Source organism: Silene latifolia, chromosome 11 (assembly GCF_048544455.1).
Source record: "Silene latifolia isolate original U9 population chromosome 11, ASM4854445v1, whole genome shotgun sequence".
NCBI lineage: Eukaryota > Viridiplantae > Streptophyta > Magnoliopsida > Caryophyllales > Caryophyllaceae > Silene > Silene latifolia.
In genome coordinates, this window is record NC_133536.1 from 4,971,992 (window position 1) to 4,985,810 (window position 13,819).

General features: G+C 36.8%; 2 protein-coding genes across 3 annotated transcripts; one reads left to right on the forward strand and one right to left on the reverse strand.

The window, feature by feature from the left end:
* Positions 1-330: 330 nt before the first annotated feature.
* On the forward strand, positions 331-5,863 carry LOC141610739 (WRKY transcription factor SUSIBA2-like). Its single transcript, XM_074428986.1, has 5 exons — positions 331-568; positions 2,284-2,710; positions 2,799-2,958; positions 3,072-3,227; positions 5,074-5,863. Exons 2-5 carry the CDS (start codon positions 2,305-2,307, stop codon positions 5,543-5,545), a joined length of 1,194 nt encoding a protein of 397 aa, XP_074285087.1. The 5' UTR covers positions 331-568; positions 2,284-2,304; the 3' UTR covers positions 5,546-5,863.
* A 508-nt stretch (positions 5,864-6,371) lies between these two features.
* Positions 6,372-10,692, reverse strand: LOC141610741 (scarecrow-like protein 21). Of its 2 annotated transcripts, none has more exons than XM_074428987.1 (2): positions 10,577-10,692; positions 6,372-8,249 (listed from the first exon to the last, which is right to left on the reverse strand). In XM_074428987.1, the coding sequence occupies exon 2, from the start codon at positions 8,108-8,110 to the stop codon at positions 6,512-6,514; it is 1,599 nt and encodes a 532-aa protein (XP_074285088.1). In that variant the 5' UTR covers positions 8,111-8,249; positions 10,577-10,692; the 3' UTR covers positions 6,372-6,511. The 2 variants fall into 2 exon arrangements, with proteins under 2 accessions (XP_074285088.1, XP_074285089.1); XM_074428988.1 differs by having other exon boundaries at positions 6,372-9,984; positions 10,188-10,644.
* Between the last annotated feature and the right edge of the window lie 3,127 nt (positions 10,693-13,819).

Consider the following 13,819-nt stretch of genomic DNA (forward strand, 5'->3'; position numbering starts at 1 on the left):
TTCAAATATCCGTCTTAACATCAAAACAAGTTAAATACTCTCATTTACATGTGTATGACGATTATTTTGCTAAATTTAATACGGATATTATCGTATTAAGTACAAAATAAAATAGTCGTGCACTAAAGTAAACAAAACCAATAAAATTATGATAGTCGTAAGTTGTTGGTGTCACACTCAAAAGCAAAGAAATGCTAAAATGGTGGGCAGTCATCATTCAATCAAACGGTTATAATCAATCCTTTGACTTGACACTTCATCATCCAACGATCCACAATTCGCCACGTGTCCTTAACACTGAACAAAACCCTTAAACTCCATGAAATTCACCTGATTTTTTTACAATTTGTTTGTTGTTTTTGTCACCAAAAACACATTTCTTTCTTCTTGTTTTTGATCAAAATCACACTTTCGTTGAGGTTTTTGGGTCAAATTTTGACCTTTTTTGCTAATTTCATCACAAACCCAGAAAAACCCTTGTTTTAATTTCCATGATTTCCCCCAAAGTTTACAACTTTGGGGAAAAATTCAATAAATTTTAGGTTGTTTATCAGTTTTTGGCACCTGGGTGAGTTACAAGATTCTATCTTTGTTTTTGATTGATTAATTATTATTTTATTTAGGTGTGTACTAGTTTAATTAAATTAATTTTGATTAATTTAATTGATTAATTAAGATTTGGGTGTTGGAGTTTGTGCTTCTCTGAATTTGTTCCCCTTTTATTTAATTTTTTCCCTTTTTAGTATGAATTTGTTTGATTTCATAGAAATTGTTTAATTTGGGAAAGTGGGTATATGATGATTGTTGAAAAAATAAAATTACCAATTTTTTTTGGTTTGTAATTGGGAATTCTATGTCAAATTTTAATTGTTATGATGTGATGTTGTACTATTTTACTTTTGTTTACCTAGCTTTGACCGTATTGCTCGATTCAAGCCTAAACAGGTTTGAATGATGATTCATGTTAGCCGACCCCAAATCATGTTGGTATGGTGTAGTACTAGTATATCTTCTGGTTGAAAAAAGGGAAGGTTTTTTGTCAACTGAATTATTTTAAGAACATCTATGTGTTATGTTAAAATTCATCTTTTCCTGGTTTGAATAATTAAATTGGTTTTGTTTTGTCAGCTAAAGGGGTGATTTTTAATTTTGTTTGGAAATTGTAACTTATGTAAACAAAATTTCTCGAAATCGAGGGGATATGAGTACAATTGGGGTTTAATTACATTTCAGTGTTAGGATGCAAGAAATGTAGATATTGCATTTCTGAGAGTATCTCCAATTTTGAGCTTTGTATGTCGGTCTCGAATCAATGTTCCATATGAATGTATGAATTGTAATCTTCATGATTGGATTTCTTGGGTTCATATTGTGAATACAAAGGGTGGGAGAAGCTAGTGTAGAGGATCGTTTCTGCTCATACTTTTGGTGTTTTAATCTTTTGTTCTAGATCTGAAAGTAAGCATTCTAACAAGGTTTTATACGGAGTTGGTAATTGTGAGTGATGGTGTGTCGAAGTAACGTAGGTGATGTCCCCAGTGGGTATCCAAAGAGCATCATGTCATCATAATAGGAGGTTATGGACCTAGAAACTTCTGAGAATAGTAGTTTGGTATTCTGAATTTCTGATAATCAGTACCCTTTCATGGAAATGTTGTGTTAGCTCAGCATTTCAAGAGTGGATATTGACTTAGTCTCGCAAAAAGTTTTAACGGGTTTGCTTGGAGTTGGATGCTTGGCTTTTAGTCAATTGAGCTCTTCTAGTTTTACCAAACTTCGGTTGTTTGCTTTATTTAATTTGAATTTGTATCTGAGTGGTTACTCTAATCCAACAATGGGTGAGGAGGTAATCAATTACTAGCTCCATCCGATTTTCATTGTCGTCACTTGACTTTTGTGATCAATGGGTTTCAAAGTTGACCATAAATATCCAAACTATTTAGACAGAGAATGTAAAATGTGTTTAATTTGATTTATTCAAAATCACTGCTATCATATGATCATATGAAATAAGTCATACCTAATGTATTTTCAATTTTGTGAGAAACTTTGACCAATTTTGGTCAAGTTCACATTGTTTGATCATTCATGTTAAATGGGGATGATCCTACAATATATTCGGGATGAGGAGAGTATTTAACTTTGATACTTTTGCTGTTGTGTGACTTGTATGATGGTTAGTTAAAGTTGGAAAGGCGTGTCATCTAAGGATTTACTTGTTCATTCGACTGTGTGATGATATAACTTGTGTCAGCTGAACCTTTAATGTTTGACGTTGTGCAGATCAGGAGCATCCAACAAAAGATGGCAATGGTTACAAAAGAGGAAAGTCCGGTGACTGTAACTACTAAGGTTGATTTGCCTCAGACATTGAGCCCTGACTCTGCAGTACCTGTGTCACATACTGATCGAGAGGTGAACGCCTCTATTGCTTTAGAGAAACCATCAGAAGATGGTTTTAATTGGAGAAAATATGGGCAGAAAAACGTCAAAGGAAATGAGTATATAAGAAGCTATTACAAATGCTCTTATCCAAACTGCTGTGTGAAAAAACAAGTTGAGAGATCTCATGATGGCCGAATTACGGATGTTACATATCTGGGAAATCATGAACATGCTAAACCTCATGCTGAACCAAAAGGAGCTGTTCCTTCTCAACTGGCTGTTCCATTTCAATTACCGGAGTGTCCTCCATCAGCTGTTGATGAAGGTAGAAATTAGATTTTACTTTAGTTTCTTAAGTTTTTGACCTGGTAAATATTTCTGTTATTCACCGCTGTATGTTCTCCAACCTGAAGATAAACCATCAGATAAGCATTCCCCTGGAACTAATGATGTACGGCCAATGAATGTGGAGACAGCGATTGTTGCAGTACCTGATCGTCCAATGAGTATTTCTGTTACGCCATTAAATCAGCGAAGGGATGAACATAGTGAGAGCTTGACCCCGAAAAGACGGTATGCGTTTTTCTGTTACGCCATGAATAGATTTATATGGTGGCTTTCTAAATGTGTTTCTTAAATTATTTCTTGTCTGCAATGCTTCCTCTCAAAACTTATGTGAAAAACAGGAAGAAAGCTGCTGACAGTGCTGATATCACGCCGGAGAAACCCGGCCAGGAATCCCGACTTGTCATTCAAACAGTTAGTGAGGTTGATATCGTGAGTGATGGGTACAGGTGGCGCAAGTATGGACAGAAAATGGTCAAGGGCAATCCGAATCCCAGGTATGAAGGTTATCATCCTTACAGCTATGTGTAATGTGAAAAAAGAACGAACATATAGTTCTGCGGGTTTAACTAATTACAGTGGCTTGTTTAGCTGTGTAATTTGACTGCTACTTGTCTGAACTCTCCACTGTTACATGACCTTGCATCTAAATTTTGAGTTTACATAGGTCCTTGTCCTTCACTCCTTGTGATTTAATTGGCTTGGACAGATATTGTTTATAACGCCATTTAAAATGATTTTGTTCAGATAGAAATATGAAGAGTAGTGGGGAAGAGACCAAAGAGAGAAGTAAAGAAGAGTATACGTAATTCTGTAAGGGTATTTAGTCAATGGAGTAGATCCCATCTAGTCAGTTTATCGCATTTGCATGTGTGCGTTCAGCTTCTGTGTCAATAGCCGCAAATAAAGGGGAGTAGGGAAGACAGTGTGCCTAATCTATTAGACACTGTCAATGCAAAGATTTCCCGAGTGCAGCTACTTATCTGTAGTCAGTAGTGTAGTTACTATCTAAATTACTGGGGTCTCCGGGGTCTCCTCTCAGTTTTCCTCTCAGTTTTGCCGGCAATTGATGTCTTACGTTGTTAAGTTCCTTGAATTGAAAATTTCTTATGCTCCCATAAATACAACAACATTACCCCAGTGCCTCAATGGCTCACGCAAATTGCGGGGTAACCCATAAATAAAAAGAAATAAATGGCATTCTAATAAAAATGACCCCATACTAAGAAATCATGTTCCACTACTATTTGCCCTGTGTCTTTTTTGTACCCTATCATCCCGTTCCTTTTACGATGATGTGTCTTTTTTGTACCCTGTTCAGTGATACTCGTGTTCCTTCGAAAATATTTCAGTGACAGTCATCTTGTTTCTTATACTCTACCGGCACTTATCTAGTTCCTTCTGGACGCGGACACTTTTTTCACTTTGGATTTACGATAATTAGATATGATCTACTCCGTATCATGGTACACAATTCATTTGCACTTTCACTCGTGAGTCGTGACAGCTTGATATATCAGTTTATGTATGAGCTAGGAGCCTGGGAGGGTGCAATTCTCTGCCACACTGCTTATTTGGCATATATCTTCTTTGGGAGTGGCAGCCCTACAAACACACTGGTTTCGGTTGTAAATGACAGCCCTTTTAACGGAATTTTATACTCCCTCCATCCCGGTCATTTGTTGTCCTATTCCATTTTGGGGTGTCTCAGTCAATTGTTGTCCTTTCTATTTTAGGAATGCATTTGATGAGCAATTTAATCATTCACACTCAATTTGGTCCACTTGTTATCTAATAATTGGCTCCCTCCTCTTTCATTGGTCTTTGTGCCAAGACCAAAGGACAACAATTGACCGGGACCGGGACGGAGGGAGTATTTTTCTGTTGAGGTTTACAGGGCCAACGACTTGGGCCTGATATATTATGAAATAAAGTAAAATGACCCTTTAAGTTGTTTGTGCTTCTTATTTTGTGAAGTAACCTTGATTGATGCATATCATCACACACTGTTCATTATGGTGACCCATCCATCGCCTCTTTATGTTCTCTAACAAGACGGTAAAGACTATATACATTCAACCACACATACTCATCCATATACAGAGCCTTCTAGTTAACGGGTTGATGTTATTGAGTTGCTTACTTGCTTCACATATTTTGGCCATTCAGAAGTACTGCATGGTGCAAAATTTCATTTTTTGGGTGATAATGGAGACACGATGCTAACGGGATTCGAACTTTGATCATACACTTCACGAGTGTACTAGCTAAGCTAGTTGACATATGCATGTACTGCATAGTTTCTAAGTACATGGTAAACAAAGATTTGTTATTGTCGTGCAGGAGTTACTATAGGTGCTCCACAGCAGGCTGCCCGGTAAAGAAACATGTGGAGAGGGCATCCTATGATCCTAAAGTCGTAATCGCCACTTATGAGGGTCAACATGACCACAACATTCCTCCTGTGAGGACAATTGTTCCTCAGGGTCCGGCACCTTCTTCTGGTGGAACGGAGTCTAACGGAGTGGAAAAATCAAAGTCCGAAGAAAGCAATGATGCTCGGGATCCCCCAACCGAGGATAACGACACCCCACCAATTGCTGTCAAGAGCGAGAACGAAAAACTATCGCCTGATAATAATAACGAGGCCCATAAAGCCCTCAACGGCGATAACAGCGACCCAATGACTGAGGAAACTGGTCAGATCCAAGTTGAAACCACCTCTGAAGTTTCTGAAACCGAGGAAAAAGATGTCAAGACTGAGACTGATTCGAACGGTGTAGAAAAGACAGATGATCAACCTACCAACTGCTGAATATATATTGTTGCCATATTAAGTTCAGTCGTTCAGAGTTGATAGAAGATTGTTGTAGGCAGTAGAGATGCTACAAATGGGATTGTAAATAATTCTAATTAGATGAGGCTGCCATAGCCAGAGGTGTCTAATTTAATTGCTCATAATAATAAGATTATTATAGATTTCCTCTATTTGTCTCTAGTTGAGGGCTAGCTGAGCTGACTCTATTTTAGTGTATTTTTCTGTGGATGCTGTCATGCTGCTGCTAATGAGTTGCTGAATTTGTAATTCTCCTGTAGATTTGAGTTATGATGATGAATGTTATGGTTTCGGAAATCCCCTGCTTTGGGAGGGACATAATTTTCACCAGTCATTTGTATCATTGAACCGGTTGCGTCCTTTTACTGTGAAGTATCAGTCATCCCAGTCGAGGTAGTTTTTAACGTAATTTTCATTTTGAGTCATTCAGAAACCACCTCTTTTATGTTGCTAGCACAAGGGTAATGTTGCATACGAGTCCCTCGAACCTGTATGATTTTAGTATTTAACTATTCCATGAATTCTCGTACCAGACGGGTTAAAATAGACAGATGACGAGATAGGACGGTATAAACCATACTGATAATAAACTGAAAAGAAGATTAGAAATTCCCCTTTTTGGTTCGAAAATAAGGTGGTCTGATCATAAGATACTCGTACAGTCTTATCATATGTACTCGACCTGGTATATTACTTGGCATTCAGCCTTCCGGTGTCCCGACATCCCAAATGGTAGCCAGAGCCGGACCTATGGTTCTGGAGTCTGGTCACTGGTGGTTCGGTCAAGCATGCACATAAGAAACGATTAAAAAGAAAGGATCTCCATCTCCAAAAGTTTAACATGCTCTGCAAGCCTTATTAAAAACAGGAAATGCAAAGAGCAAAAAGTTTACAGCTTGAGTTTCAGCTTGAGAAACTGAGAAACATGTCAGTAAAACAGTAAAACTAGCTACATTGCCACGCACAAGAGGCGACCAAATCTCGGTTCATCCAACCAAGATACAGAGCTCCATCCCTCTCGTTGAGCCTATATCTATCACTGTAGTTCTTTAGCAACGTCTTTATCGTACTATTTACCAAAGTACTCAAAGGGTATGGCCTAAACCCGGCCATTGTGAAACGCGACCTCCACTTTCCTAAGAGTTCATGTCGTTCCACTCTCTCCACTCCCTCGCATGCTATCAAATTAACCACATCCCTTGCTAGACAATGTTGCTCGACATTGATCCGATCCTTGTGAGCCCGAGGTAGGGTCACGTCCATAGATTCAAACATCGCGGTGTAATAGTCCAATGTCTCTTGAAAGCGTGGTAAGAAAGAAGCTGTGTTTGTGTTAGACTCTTGCTCGACCAGGGTTACCACTTTAGGATTTAAGCCCTTGGCTAGCCTAATTAAACGGTCTCGATGGTTCTCGGTGGTTACACTTTCATCGGGCATGTGATGAAGCATGAAGGCAAAATTCACAGCTAGGGCATCACCATGTTTGATACCGAGATCATTGAATTGAACCCGACAACCTGAGATGTCTACAGCATGAAACTCGAATGGCACCTTGCAAGTTTGGGCCAGCCGTGAAAGTCTCTGGCCCACAATGTTCAGCCCACCTCCACGAGCATAGGCGGAGTGAGAATCGTCAATCCCGGTTATGCGGATGTGGGGTGGCCCACCGGGCCTAGCTGCGAATGCTTGGAGGAGGGTCACCCATTGACTTCCCTGGCCTATTTGGAAGTCAATGATGTGAACCCTCCTCTCATCTTTCATAGCTTCGGCAATGGCGCCATTTGCAGACATGTAACCAAACTTAATGTACGGACAAACCTCGAAAAGCAAATGCATGTAGGATAAAAGATCTGCACTAGCTGGCTCTTTGCACCTCAAGGCCTTGTAAATCGAGCTACCCGAGTCAGCTTGCCTAGCAACAAGCCCTTCCAACATGTATGCACCCAATCTTTGGATCGGTTCACCAGAGACCGACACCATTTGTCTCAGTTCATCCATTAACCATTGAGCCACCAATTGATCATTCTCAGCAACGGCTCTAGCACACGCAACAAGGACTTGTTTCAAGTCCTTTCGGGCAATCATGTCCACAACCCTTCCCCAGCTGTCCATCTCTAGCGGGGTCACATGGGTCCCGCCCACAAACGTATGGCAGTAGCTGTCTATTGTATCGGTATCAGGTCCCAACATCACAGATTCCAACTCTCTCAGCTTGTACTTCAAGTCCCCGAAATCCTCGGTCACACAGGAGTTGCTCAATGGAGAGTTATCAGGGTTATCAGGGTAAGAATTAGAACTAAGGATTGATCCATGGCTTCCACTACCCGAGAAGTTAAGTGCTGATGCGGATCTGTACGTAGGGTAGATCCCTACTCCTGTGGATGATTCCAGGGTGCTATACTGTCCTCCGGGTGAGATATTTGGCGATGTGTGACTTTCATGACTGAGATTGGAATAACAAGGTTGGGGATTCAAAGATTGACATTGAGGCCTAAAATGTGTGTCTAAGTCTCTCTTGGACCGGCAATACAGACTATTCGACATCGTTGGACTCACTATTTGGACTGGCAGATACGGATTTCTTTGACGGGTTATGTTAAAGAAATGGCTGCATTAGACTTTGGATGATCTCTTTTAAGCTCCTGAAGAATCCGGGGTACCATCTACAGGATGAAAGCAACACCTGCAAAAACCAGAAGTCAATTTTGTTATCAAACAATGATTAATCAACAACAACAAATGGTGGGATAACGGGGGTCGGATGTCCGCAGCTTTACCAATATAGAGAGGCTATTTCCGTAAGACCCATGATGAAAATTGCATCACATATTGCATTGAATGACGGCTATTTTACAATACTGATGGATTCCAAAACCAGGAAAGTATCAAATATCAAAAGGGGAAAAAGAACTTGCTTACAGAAATGACAGTGAATATAGGTCACATTAAACTTCACAAGAAAGGCAACTATACATAGGTAGCAATTAGCAAACAACCACGCACATATCAGGCTACGACATGGAGTAGATCTCTTTGAACCGAGGCTGAAAGAGCAAGCAGGTAAAAATTTGGAAAGATATGGTAGTCCAAATACAGAACAACCATAGCAACAACAACCGCAACAACAAAAACTAGAATGAAGCCTTAAACCGAAATCATTCAGGGTAGCTATCAGAGGCAAACTCTTCCTTTACTTTGCTTTTTTCCAGGATAAAGAGACGAATGTGATACGATTCAGAAAAAAACAGAAGTAACTTACAAGCAAAATCTCTCAACAAGATGCAGTTATCCTTTTAACAAAGATAAGAAGCAAAGAACTTGTCACAAAACACCAAGTGATATAAAAGCCACCACATCATCTATGTTGACATAATTCATTCAACAACCTCACTAATTTGACTCAACTCTCATTTATGCTTCATATTCTTGGTCAAGCATTCTCATCTAAAGACAATTTAATTAAAACCCGTCCATCGGACAACGGACCCAACACCTACTCCATATTATACTCACCATTTTGAAACCCCAAAGTTTCCCAACTTGCCTTGTTACCCATGAATATCATTTGTTTAACTTTGACTACCTCACAAAAAATATAAAAGGTAAACAGATGATTAGGACGGAGGAGGGCACACTAGCAACAAAAATTCTTAAAAACGACGAAAATGCAGCATAATTGAGGTCTCAACAACTACCAAGCATGCGAGATGCTAGACAATATCTTCTTGAAAGATACCATTTTTATAAAGGGATTCAACTATCCATGAAGTTTGTACATTACTATAATCAAGAAATTCATGTCTTTCCATTTTTAAAATGGTTTTTTTTGGTGGGTTGTGAGAATTAGTCCAAGATACAATGCAATCAAATAATTCAATACTTTATTTCATATTAAAACAACTTATGACTTACTGAATCCATATACTTTTCTTTAGTGAAACGGGAACCTGGTTACGCAAAATGATGTTGACGAGATTCAAACTCAGGTCATGGGCAACTCCCTCAGAATTTGGATTGGTTGGGTGCAAAACATTTGGAAAGTTAGTTTCTTTCCCTTTAATTTTGAACTTTTTTCACTAGCCCTAGTATTTAAAGCCACCATGCTTTTAAAAAAAATACTCCCTCCGTCCCGTCAATTGTTGTCTTTTGGTTTTGGTACAAAGACCAAGGAAAGAGGGGTCAATCATTAAATGACAAGTTGACCAAATTGTGTGTGAATGATCAAATTGTTCATAAGTTTATTCTTAAAATAGAAAGGGCAACAATTAACTGAGACACCCAAAATAAAATAGGACAACAAATGACCGAGACAGAGGGAGTACTTCTAAAATTTTGCAAAAACACAAAAAATAGTGCAGTACATATAATCACAATCCCACCATCCGTCCTAGTTATTTGCTTCCCATTGATTAAAATAACTCTCATAAACAATACAAAAGGTAAACAAATGCACAAATTCTTGTTTGTGACGACACATATCCGTCACTCTTACCATTTTACCTCACAAAGTACCCACTTTTTCTCTCTCTGCAACACTATTCATGTGGTCCCCTTTCTCCACTAACCCATTTTGTTACCATTTTATCTCACAAAATATCTGTCACAAATGGTAACCCGTCACAAGGGAGACCAATTGAAACAAATGATTGAGACGAAGGAAGTAAACCTCAAAATCAGTCGCGGAACCAGGATTTGTACTGAAGGGATGAACAATTAATACAATAAGATAAACTATCGGAAATTTTAACTAAAACTTTCAGTGTTCATGGACGAGCGCCCCTACTAGCCCCCTTAACTCCGCCACGGCTTAAGATCTAATACAAACCCATAATTTGCAAGTATATGGAAAACCCATTTAATCTAACAGAACACAAACCTCAAATACAAACACATGAGCATAAATTATGCACAAGTACAGTAAAATATTGAAGAAAAACTGAAAAATTGATGCAAAATTAAATACAGTGTATATAAAAATGTAAGTGTAACATCTGGGATGATATGACAAACCTTAGTAAATTGAGGAATCTAATGTAGAGAGAGAGTGAAGGAAGAAGTAGACAGTTAGTGCAGAGTGTTCAGAAAAGGAATAGCATCTGTTGATTATAAAAGATTTTGGTTTTTGGATTACCCTTGGTTTTGATATGTAACTACAGTTTTGCCCTTTCAGTTTTGCATGCTCAATTTATTTGGAATCGGAATTCTTGTTTAAGATCGATATAGTTAAATAAATAGATAGATGAGATAAAAAAACAGAATATTTAGGATAGTTTTTAATTAGTTTACACTTAAATTGGAGATGACTGTCTAAGGGAGACTGCTGTGCTGATCAATTCATGGACTATACAACCAGTTGTATATGTTGTACCATATAGAATCTGAGTTTTGTGTCAAAGTATCCGAGCTTTATATTAAAGAATATGAGCTTGATTAGAAAGTATTGAGTTAATTCATTTAGACATTAAAAACATGAACTTTAAATTAGCTCAGAAAGAATACACATAAGCTCGAATTCTTATACTTGGTTGTATCATGCTTATGGTACAACTGGATGTATAATCCTATTTGTGTGTGCTGATACTAAATAAGTCTCCTGAAAAACCGTCCTACTTTAGTAATATGATCGACAATTCATTAGCTCAATTTAGCTTAATGTTTTTTTTTACTTTTTGAATTTGTTTCTAAGATGGAAACTAAATTTTTACGGACACTTTAATAATTTTTCAACAATCGGACTAACATATCTGATCTGAAGGGTACTTCTAAACTGGATCATTAATATTTAAAATTAGACACTTAACTGACTTTTTTAGCGTAGTGAAAGAAGATTAACTTGATGATAGAACTAATCTATCTCATCCTTGTTAGTTGATAAGTATTTTTTTTTTTGGTGTTGACCAGAAATATCCCCTACCGACGGTTGGGGCAATTTCTTTCGGGATACTGAACCCAATTTAATGGGTAGACCTCTCAAATTTGGTTTTTTCATTCACAAGAGTCAGAAATCGAACCCTGACCACTTGCTTAAAAGATGAGAGTCATTACCACTCACACCAACTAACTTTGGTTGTTAGTTGATAAGTATGAAGATAGAAAATTTCGGATTAGAGAACACCTCAAGATAATAATTAAATACAAAAGAATGTGCCATTTATCTATTGTTTATAAAGTTACCAATTTTTATTTTAAAATTGCGAAACTCTAACAATTTTATTATTAAAGTGACTAAATGAATATAAATTAAGTACTTTTATAAAATATATTTTGAAGTATAATTACTTGAAGTTTTGATCGTAAAGTAATATTATAAGGTAAACTTATAACATAGTTTTTGTGATTCGACATAATATAGCAAGTTACAATTTGCGAATCATGATGTGGTACGTAATGAGATTTGCTGATGTAAAAGAGACAATTAAGTAAATTAATTCATCTTTCTACAAGAAGAAAGGGTAATTAAAATATTAAATCATATTGCTTTATCTACTCATAAAGTATAATGACCCTACTATATATGAAAGAATACTTATCTATAGTTAAAAATTAAAAGTAATCTTATTCTCCACGTCAATTAAAAATAATTAAGAAACATTTTATGTCGATGCATGTCTTCTACGTTACAAGCTCCAACGGTTCTCATTGTTTACAACTAGAAATGAACAAATACAACAATTAGGATGTACACATGCATGCTCACATGGGAGTTTGTATTTGATATGGTAGTGCTTAGTTGGTGTTATTTGCTAATTAATTACTTCAAATTTTGGTAGTAATGCAGTGACTGAGTCAGGATTTCCAGTACATTAAGAGGGTAAAAAGTTTTAACGGAGGTGAATTGATAATGTTGTAAAGTAAACCTCAAAAAAGGTCAAAAAATTTATTAAGAAATTCGAGTTTTTAATGTCAAGTGGGAGCGAGCGCCCTGCTAGCCCCCCTAAATTCGTCGTAGTGCAATGCCTTTTGAGAGAAAGATTAGCCAAATTCCATTTCAATGTACTTCTTCCATCTCAATCAATGATTTACATTGATTTATTTGTATTGCTCCTCACAAAATAAAGTAAATGTTAAATGTATTAACTCAAAGTCTGAAATATCGAGAATAATGAATACTCCCTCTATCCCGATCATTTGTTGTCCTTTTTCATTTTGAGGTGTCTCGGTCAATTGTTGTCCTTTCTATTTTAAGAATGAACTTGATGATTAATTTTATGATTCACAAATCAATTTATTCCAAACTTGTCATTTATTAATTGGCTCCCTCCTCTTTCATTGGTCTTTGTGCCAAAATTAAAGGATAATAATTGACCGAGACGGATGAGTATATTTTACACCAAAGATAAAACATTATTTAGCCACTTGTTAATACCAACAATTTGTAATCAAATAAGACAACTATGTTTTATCAAGTAATGTCTTACTTAGTGTAGACATATCCATTTTATCATTTAAATGGATTTATAATACGACCACTTGATAATAGTAAGGATAAACTTTTACTAGTCCTTAGGCAGGTAACCTTGCAGAAGTAATATCTATTTGACTAGTTTTTGCTTAAATAAAAGAGATATATTTATGCGGAATATGAATTTGTGATGTTAAATCATGCATGAATATCGTAGAACTGCAGAAGGACAAGGTAATAGCTCAACTCTCAACTATATGTAAGTTCACAAATCACATTTATGCTTTAAATAAATAAAAATTGTTAGGTTATTTTATTGTTCTGTGATTGAATTCACCAATCAGTTTAAAGTGAAATATCGATTCTAATAACATCAAAATAAAGGTGAGGAATAATATTGATAGGACAATGCCATTATAAAACTTGAAAATGAATACAGTAGATTTGTAGGGAAAATTGGTTTAAGTGGAGTAAGCATATTTGAGTCATTGAGCAAACATTGGAACAACATGATGAGTTTAAAATGCAAGTAAATCAGACGTAAAATGTCTTCATAAGTTGCTTCTTGCGTTCTAGGACATGAATTTGGGCCATGGTGGGCCTTTTAAGATACCCACGTTAAACAACAATAATAAATTGAACAAATTAAAGGCAATAAACAATGGATTTATATTTAATCATATGAAAAGATAGTTACCAAATGCTTCATTAGGAGATGTTTTTTTTTTCTTCTTTTGATGCTCTAACCAATGGCAAATTCTCAATTACGACGAGATGTCTATTTTAAGCTTAAGACGGATTAAAATGTCCCATATGGAATGATATATGACCTGTTTTAATATTTAGACATA